At 53.8% G+C, this 9,739-nt stretch overlaps 1 protein-coding gene across 2 annotated transcripts in view; it reads right to left on the bottom strand.

Annotated features, from left to right (window-relative positions):
• The window catches only part of Pde2a (phosphodiesterase 2A), an 88,321-nt gene extending 78,582 nt beyond the window's left edge, over positions 1-9,739 (bottom strand). Inside the window, exon 1 of one of the 2 annotated variants that reach the window (XM_021725064.3) lies at positions 9,437-9,739. In XM_021725064.3, the coding sequence (XP_021580739.2) occupies positions 9,437-9,507 (71 nt within the window). In that variant the 5' untranslated portion in view covers positions 9,508-9,739. The remainder of the gene's footprint in view (positions 1-9,436) is intronic. The other variant, XM_040284901.2, reaches the window with a different exon arrangement.

Here is a 9,739-nt window from a genome sequence, read left to right on the forward strand (position 1 = left end):
ACCCCTGGTAACAACAACAACAAAAAAAAGCATCAGCAGCCCGTGGGTGCCTGGCCAACCATCAGATCTCAGTCAATAAGACAAAATGGGCAGGCCCTGGCTTTGGCACCAACTTTGAAACCAACCAGCTGTGTGACCTTGGGCAAGTCTGCACCCTCTCTGGACTTCATTTTCCCATCATTCATTTGTCCTTCCATATTTAATCGCCACCTTTTCCTGCTCAGTTCTGGGTGGCCCTGGAGGCTGGCAGGAGAGCAGAGGGCTCAGGGTATTTTCCCCTCACATCCCCACTCACTTCGGCCTCAGCTCTGGTAGGGTAGCCCCTTCTCCAAAGCCCTGGCATGGGAAGCTGTGCCATTCCTCTGGTCCCTCAGGCCCCTGTCCCTGATGCTGGTCCTGAGTACCCTGATATACCCTATTTGCTTCCTCCATCCTTCCCCACCTCTAATAGTTCCTTCATCAAATCGCCTTCAATTAAACCACTTGAATGTCATTTGTTTTGTTTCCTCTCTACAGAAGGGGCTGACTCCTTCACGGATTGTTGAAGTGATTAAAGAAGGTGATTTTTAAAACATAAAGGCCACTTGGTAAACATGAGTTCTCTCCATCTGGCCCCCAAAGCCCGCCCCACTCAGAGTTTTAAGATGACTGGGAATTCTCGGGCCTGGGGAGGGTGTGATCCCACTGCCTTCTCTCCTCTCCTATCCCCCAACTCCAGGAAGCCTCCCTTTCTGCTCCAGCTGGAGCCCATGTCTGCGCCCCCAGTGCCTCTCACCCCCAGCCCATGATTCAGGATGTGCCCCTGCCCATGCCACCCCAACTCCACCTGAGTGCCTGGCACCCAGCCCCCCGCCTCCAACACCACACCTCCTGGAAGACAGTGTTCTCTCTAGTTCCCCAGGGAAGGGGATGTCCCTGCTCCAACTGGGTGGTCTGACCTGGGGACACACCCTGGGGACCCAAACCTGCTCGTGCCTAAGGAGCTTGAAGCACATCCTCCTCTGGCCCCTCCATGGCGCTATAGCTTAAACCTGATTCCAAAGAGTTTGCAACCAACTCCTCTGCAAAAGGGAGGCTCACTTGCTCCCCCTGAAGCAGATGGTCCAGCCCCGCTCACATCTCCCCCCATGGACAGGAAGCTCAGGCCTCCCTCTCAAGGCAGCCTTCGCCCATGCGATTGCCCTGCCTCCCTCACCCTAAGCCAAGCTCCCCCACAGCTCCAGCTCGCTCCCAGTGCTCGGAGCCCCAGGAGAGCGGATAGGTGATGTCTTGAATGTTATAGAACCACAGAAACCAAAAAAAGGATCAGCTCAAAGATTAAGCAATTGAGACTTTGAGGGCCCTCCTCGGCCCCGCCCACCACTGGGCTCCTCTCCATGAATTTCCATGCTCCATGGATGTCTGACTCCACAAGTCCCCTGGAAGGATCTCACAGCATGCAAAAGCTCTGTAGAAACTTCAAAGGCAGCATCTGAGGCCAGGAGGCATGGAAGTGCCCTAGGTGGAGGAGTGGCCTTGGGCCCAGACTCAGATCTACTTGGAGCTCCCCACTTGCTGAGGGGGTGGAGGGGGACAGACCATCCATGGCAGGCATGTCCCTCCCTCTGCTCCATGCCCTGCTGTCTCATCCTGGGTCCTACTGGGTGACTTAATCACTAATCACTGCTCCTCTCTGGACTCAGTATTTGCTTCTATAGAGCAAGAGAACTAAGCAGGGAGATCCTGAAACACTTAGTGGGGTACAGGTGTGACCATTAAGAGTTTTTGTGGAGCCAAGTGTGGTGGCACACACTTGTCATCTCAGGAAGCTGAGGCAGGAAGTTCACAAGTTCAAAACCAGTCTCAGTAACTTAGCAAGACCCTGTATCAAAATAAAATAAAATAAAAAGGACTTGGGATGTAGCTCTGTAGTTAAGCATCCTTGGGTTCAATCCTCGGTACCAAAAACAAAAAATGGGGCAGGGCTTTCTGGCGAATCGAACCAAGATATTCCCCAGCCATGTTCAGCTCCTCAATCTGATTGCCTAGGATTCTGAGCCTGAACACAGACACACTGTTCCTCCAAGGCCCTCACTGACAGTCAGGGATCTCAGAGTGCCCTGAGGGAAGCCCAGCCTCACACATGGATAAAAGGCATGATAACTCCCTCAGCCCAAGTTCGTATATACTTGGGTGGACGGGACCCAGGGAAGAAAGTGACAAGTAGCCAAACATTGGGCATGACCTTGTGGGATCAGCAGAGCAGGTATGTGGGCCTCACACACATCCTCTCCTTCATGCATTCACAAACACAGGCATCTGTGCACATGGAGGTACACACCCACGTATTTTCATAAAATATGTACGCAACACTCTGTGCACGTGTACAAACACACAAGCTACGCTCACACACACAATCACTACCACTGATCAGACATTAAAATGGACACACAAGCTCACATAAACAAATATGTCCACATTTTTACACACCCATTCACACCTTCTCAGAGCTGTATACTCATGTCCACAATTGGAAACTCATACTCAGGTCCACACACAAACACACACACATACACACTCAGAGACAAATAAACCAACCAATCTCACCCCACATCTTAGTATCATGCAAATCTCAAGCAAATCATGACCCAGTAAAAACCCAGACCCCAAGTGCAATGTCATTCTACACCCATTTCCAAATCTTAGCCTGTCCCAGAACTGGGAGAAGAAAATTTGTGTTCCCATGGCTCAACTCCTCCAGTGTGTCTGTCCCCTGCTGTGTAAGGTCTAGCGTGTCCTCAGTTTCATTCACCTCTATATAACAGGGCCTGCTATCCCTCTCCTCCTGCAGGCTTCTCTCCAGCTAGCCCTTCAGCCTAAGGAAAATCCAGGCTGGAAGGGAGTATGTGCAGCAACCCCTGCTGGAGGCATGTGGTATTACAGCACAGTTCTATGATACACAGTCATCACTCCCAAGGCTGGGGTGGAGAGGAGCAGGGGAAAGGAAATCATCTCAGCGAAGAGGAGGAAGCAGGGCAAAGTACTGGGTGCTCCAAGAATGAAGTTCAGAAGCCTTAAGCTGCCTTGAGATTCTTCATTTCAATCCATTCATCCCAGACTGCAAGATCAACTCTCCCAAAGCTCAACTCTAACCAGGTCCCACCCTTGCTCAAAACCCCCAGGTGGATCCTGGTGGTCCAAACTCCCAGTCTAGAATCAGGTCTCTGGAATCTGGCTAGCCCACCTCTTAACCTTGCATCCTGAAGAGCCCAGCCCTTGCCTTCTGTCCCCTGAACAACTCTTTACTCAGCTGCTGCTCTGCTGGGATGCTTCACCCCAAATTTTAACAATCCATGCCTTACGTATTTTTCTAGGCCTGGCCTTTGCCATATGGAACAATATAATCCATGGAAACGGCGGGAGCTCTGGAGGCCGTGGGACCTGTGCTTCAGGCCTGGCCACACCCATCACTGGCTAAGCACCTCTCTGCCATCATCCCCCCCACCCCCATCCTCTGCTCCTTCACCCAGAAAACAGCATCTCTTGGGTTTGTGGTGAAGATTAAACAAGATCATGGATGTGAAAACAGGGCTCAGGCAGAAGTAAACATCTGTGTGAATATGCAAGGAGTCATAATTACAGCTTCATCCTTTCATCCCTGCTCCCACCTACATTGCCCCCACAGAGTAAGTAAGCAGAGGGATCCTTGAGGAAAGGGGTCAACGCTGTGTCACCTTTGGGCCATTCATCCCCCAGCACTCACCAGGGCTTGCTGCCAGCCAGCCCAGGCAGCTGGGTGTGGATTTGAATGACAAGAGGCAGTACAAAGTTGTACTTCCTGCCAATTCATGCCAGACTACAACTCCCAGAATGACTCACAGCCATCGTGGGCGTGGCCACACGCTTAGCCCCGCCCTCCTCAAGCCCTTTCTTCCGTTGTGCTCCCTGGGGATTGGTCTCAGACCAGAGAGGAGCAGGCTAGCCAGGAGGTCCCACGTCCCTGAGACACCTTGGCCCCTCCCACAGAGCGTCTGTGTTTCTCACCATACCCACCAGGGCTCCATTTCAGGCCTCCTTGTCTCTCCCACACAGTGACTGTGTCTGGGCTCCTAGCTGTGGTCGCCCCCCCCTCCAGGCCCCCACTGAATCTTTCTAAAAGTGTAGGTGAGCGTGGGCGGTTCATAATGGCAGCAGCTAACCTTTATGAGCACCTGCTGCATGCCTGGCGCTAAGTTCTGTATTTCAGCTCCTTCACAACCATCCCACCAGGAAGGTAGGATTATCTCCACCGCACTACTTGCCTGAGGTTCAGGGGGAAGTTAAGCAATTGCCCAGGATGCCACAGCTCTGGAGCTGCAATTTGAATCTCTGCCTATCTGCCAGTTTCTTTACTCTATCTTCAAAGCTTCCTCTGAACCAGGGTACCCATCCAAAGAGTGAGGCCCAGAAATCTCAGGATGCACACATCTCAGCAGCTACACTGTTAGGAAGTCCTCTCAGATATCTGACTTAAGTCCCTCCTGCTTCAAAAAGCCCCAGTTGCCTCCTGTTTTCCAAGGAGGGCAATAAGAGGGTGACTTCAGGGACTTTAAGAAGTGGGTCACATCTCTAGGGACCTGGCCTTTCCCAGGGAGTAAGCAGCTGAACAATGGGAGATAAATGTGTGAAAACATCCCTGTTACTAAATATATCGACTTCCCCAGAGGCTCCGGGTGCTGACAGCCGAGCCTGTGGGCCCCGCCCTGGAGGCCATAGTCTCATGGCTCAGACAAGCTGGGGTGCTCAGAGCAGCAGACAAGGCTGTCTGGCTGGCCAGAGGCTGGGGCAGAGGGGGAGGAGGCCAACATGGAAGGGGTGATGTCTCATTCTCCCAGCCAAAGCTGCCAAGCTGGAACTGGCTCATTTGCATATTACTTTGCATTCATTTGCATGTCACTTTCTGAAAGGGACCCATATTCTTCAAATGCTGCCTCTCCCTCATTTCCAGAGTCTTTGCTTGTTCATACCCATTCTCAAGTAGGATGATCTCCTTGGCAGGCCCTGGCCAGGGGCACCAAGAGAGACCAAGATGTCACAAATTTACAAGGATCTCCACATGTCAAGGCTGCTGGGGACACTTTCACAGCAGAAAGTGCTTCCTATAGTCTCACATCAATTCCCCATGCCTGTGCCACTCCATCTCTGCCCAGTGCTTCCCTCCAGCGTTGAACGTCATCCTTTGGCCACTCTGACCTCCCACAGTCCTGGCATAAATAACACCACGCTAGCTCTGCCTCCAGGCCTCTGCACACGTCTTCCTGGTGCTCCCTTTCAATTCAGCCTGAAGTGACTCTCCCTTCTAAGGACAGTCCCAGGGCACCCCCTCCTGAATGCCATCTCTTGACACGCACAGGTAGGGAAGACAGCATCCCCCTACATGATCAGTGGCTCTGTCCATGTCCCCCCAGGGCCACCATGTTCCTCTGGGCACAAGCCTGCAAATGGCTCTGAATGCACAAATGAGCCCCCACTCTCCCTCTTCCCAGCTCAGTCTACTTCCCTGCAGAAGGGCAGGGATGGAGAGCACCTGTCTCCCACTCCCCTCCTGCCCCGGGACTCTCTCCCCGCAGCCTCACAGTCCGTTCTCTTGTAGCCAGCAGATTTCACAGCCCTTCTGCTCAGGAAGGAAGTTCTTCCTATTGTCTCTCCTCACTCCCTGTTCAAGTCATGCCTATTGTGTGTGTGTGTGTGTGTGTGTGTGTGTGAGAGAGAGAGAGAGAGAGAGAGAGAGAGAGAGACAGACAGACAGACAGACAGACAGACAGACACTGAGAATCAAACCCAGGGACACTCTATCACGGCACTATATCCCCAGCCCTTTCTGTTTGAGACAGTGTCTTGCTAAGTTGCTGAGGCTGGCCTCGAACTTGTGATCCTCCTGCTTCAGTCCCCCAGGTAGCTGGGATTACAGGCATGAGCCACTGTGCCCAGCCTGTGCCTGCTTCTTTATCATTATTTTGAGATAATGGTAAAGACAGGAATCAGGGCCTGGCCCTACCTCAGTTTCACTGTGTGTAGTTGAAACACAAACTGCCCATTTCCCCTACTCTCTAGGATGTGTTTGAACCACTCCTGGATCATTATGCCCCAGCCCGGCTCTGCTTAGAGAAAGACCCAAGATGGAGAAAGGAGATGAGGCCAGGCCAGGTTTGGTGGGAGCCAGGCCCTGTAGAGAAGGCCCAGGGCAGATAGAAGCACCAGGATTAAAGGGATGAGCATCCTGTGCCCAGGTGTGCAGGCAGGGAACTGGACAGATCCATAGGCACACAGCAGACAGGAGGGAAGTGGTTGATAGAAGGCAGCTCTTAATATTCTCCTCCCTCTTAGAGGCTGCTCAGCCCTGTGCCTGAGAGGGGTGGGAGAGCCAGATGAGGCAGCTCCTGCCCTTGAGGAACTTCCTGATAGGCTGAGTAAGGCATTCCATACAGGAGACGTGGCAGGGGAAGGCCAAGTTGGAGTCACATTCTTGATCCTATAACGTCGGGGACAGAAACATCAGGGTAGGCCTTGAGGTCAGAAGGAGGGGCAATCAAGGAGGGCTTCCTAGGGGAGGCATCCTGTTCAAAAACCTTTCCCCAACTCCTTTCCTATAAGGAAAAGTCCAAGGCCTTTAGCACGGCATTGGAAATCCTAGAGAATCTGGCCCCTTTCTTCCTCTTCGCATTGTCCCTTCTGTCAGCCTCAACCTTCTGTCCCCTGAACATGTTGCTCTTTCTTACCTGCCCACTTTTCCATGCTATTCATCGCCTGGGCCATTGCTGCCCATCCCACAGGGTCTAGCACTGCTCACGCTGTGGGGCTGTAGATTTCCACTCCTGGCTCCCTCAATGGCCCAGTGCTCTCTGACAGCAGGTCTGTGTCTTCTCTGTGTCCCCAGTGACCAGCCCAGTGGGCGCCAAGCAGGCACTGGGGAGCCCCTGTCCAGTGAGTGAGTGAATGAATGAATGGATGGATGGAGGCAGTAATGGGAGCCTGCAGAGTGGGTGGATTTCATAGGCCCAAGCAGCAGAAGTCTGGGGAGAACCGGGCCTGGCCTGACAGCAGCATGGCTGAGGGTGAGACTCCCAGTCCATTAAGACTGGAGGGGTTACTGCAGGAGTTCTGCTCCCCGCCCCAACACCATTTGGCTAGATCCCAGCCAAGCCATCAGCGGTCCCTGGGGACAGGAGGCTGGAGTGGGAAGCAGGAAGAATTGCAGGAGCTGCTTGGTGGGTAGGGGGAACTGGGGGTGCAGGGAGCGCAACGGCAATTAACCCTGAGTGAGCTGACCCAGCTCAGCTGCCCAAGAAGTTCTGGGCAGGGCCTGAAGGAGAAGGATACTGAGGGTCAGGGCTGATGAAGGGGTTCAGCCCAGCCTTGCAACCAGAGGAGACTGACAACCTGTTTCTGTCTGTCAAGAGAGGCCTCTGTGACCTCTGACCCTGTGTGTCCTAGCCAGAAACTCCTCAAGGGTCTGTCCATAGCCTGAGCCCACACCCAGCTGGCCTGAACCTGACAAGAGCTCTTTGTCCTGAAATCCTGACTCTCTGAGGCCCCCCCACCCCCGCCATCCAAAGCCTGAGCACCCACAGTGCTGCCTGCTCCATCCCCCTTTGTCCAGCCTGCCCCAGGTCCCCAAACCTCCCTGCAGAAAGCCCTATCTGGTCCTTGGCCTCCTGGTCCCATCCCAGTCTTCCAGTTCAACCTTGACAGCACCAGTGAGGCAGATTTCTAAAACCCAAATCTGATGGTGTCCCTCCCATGTAGAAAAACCTTCCCAGGCTCCCTGGGACCCCTTGGACAACGCTCAAGAGACCTGGTTTAAAAGCCCACAAATCCAGCGTGCCCCAGCAGCCACGTCCTGGGCCCTCTTCTCTTCCTCGCTGCTTCAGTCACGTGTCCATCCCAACCCAGGGCCTTTGCTCATGCTGTTCCCACACCCACCCCACCTGTTAATTTGATGCTGATCTTTACTGCCTAATTATTCGCCAGCTATTTTATGTCTATGAAGCTTAGGAGGCCCCAGAGGACACAGCCATTATTGCCTATTTCTTTTCGGCATCTCCCCACAGGGTGTAGAATGAATTGTCCTGGGCTCTTGGAAATGGTCACACATTCAGCCACCTGCTCCTGCCTCAGCAGGCCAGTGTCCCAGCTGTGTCCTCCACCACCAAGGGAAGGAAACAGCCACCCACACACTCACATGAACACACACATAGTTATACACATGCACACTTGCACACCAGCCACAGAAGCGCCAAGATATACACACATGGATACACTGGCACCATGCTCACATACCCACACCTGAACACTTGTGCTACTACAGACACCCACCTACACACACAGCAACACACTAACAAATAACACGCAAACAGGAACGCACACACTAGATCAAACAGATGTATTGAGTCACTAATTTTACAGACATAGCACACATATTAACACGCCCACCAATGAGCAAACCCAGCCCAACGCACATACACACCAAGCTTCACTCAGACACAGGAGATGAACACCCACAGTCAACACGGCACTCCCGAACTCCTACAGGCGGCTTCACATTGGAACACCAAGGACCCCAGAACCCTACAGGCCCCTCTACACCCACCATGTGCCTAACACCCCACATGCATACGCACATGCATACACAGACATACACACTCACATAGCTTGGCATAGATCTACACCTCGGACTTGGGCACATGTGCGTGCATGCACACACGTGCACGCATACACAATCATCTGCCTGCCACCTCAGCAACCCTCGAAGAAGCACCTCCACCGAGTCCACCCTTCATCTGCATATGTACCCCTCTGCACATGGGCAAACACGAGGTTGGCACACAGGGGCCTCGTCCCATCCAGCTCCGTAGCTCTCTCTACCTGGTCCTGGGATAGATGCTGTGGGGTAAAGTTGCATAAAGTGGTGGCTCTGAACCCCACTTCCCAATTCCACGAAGGCTGATTACCCCGACCCTCTCTTGCTGCAGGGCTACTCTTCCTTATGCACATTCTTTCTCTTCCTTACTCTCTCCTACACACACACACACACACACACAGCCCTCGTGGTCCAAGACACTATCTTTCTCCAGAGTCCCGAACCATTCTATCTCAGCTCCAGAGCTCCTTGTAACTCCTGCTCCCTGATCCTAGACCCCAGGGGACTGTTCAGGTTCATCACCAGCCCCTCCCCCAGCCAGCATTCCCTTCAAGGAGACCCCAGTCTCAACACCTCCAAGGTTGATGCCAGGCATCCCCACCCTGCACAGAGGCCCCCACGAGGCTGCAGTCCTGCAACCAGTGCCCAGAAGCAAGATCGATCCTCCCACGTGGCTTAGCTCCATGTCAATCCCAGTCCTTGGAGGGACTCCCAGGACCCAGTCTGTGGCGCCTCTCAGCCGCTCTCCTAGAACCCCAGCCCCTCGCTAGTACTCACGGCTCAGCCGGTCGCGCTGCCGGGTACTGCTGGCTCCTGCAGAGGATGGAGTGGCCGCATGCCTGCCCCATCACTCCTCATCGTCTGCCTCCCCAGCCAGACTAAGGTGGCACCTTGCCCTGTTCCCCCACCCCTGCCCAGAGTTCTGGGCAGGGCGCCCCCAGCAGGCACAAAGACCAAGAGCGACAGCCTGTCCCCGACTCAGCCTGGACTCAACACCCCAATCCAGCTCTGCTGCCCCGGCGGCTGCTCCGCCTCTCCCTCTCCCGCTGCCACTGCCTAGGCTGCTCGCTGGCTCTGGGA

This window comes from Ictidomys tridecemlineatus, chromosome 4 (genome assembly GCF_052094955.1).
Source record: "Ictidomys tridecemlineatus isolate mIctTri1 chromosome 4, mIctTri1.hap1, whole genome shotgun sequence".
NCBI lineage: Eukaryota > Metazoa > Chordata > Mammalia > Rodentia > Sciuridae > Ictidomys > Ictidomys tridecemlineatus.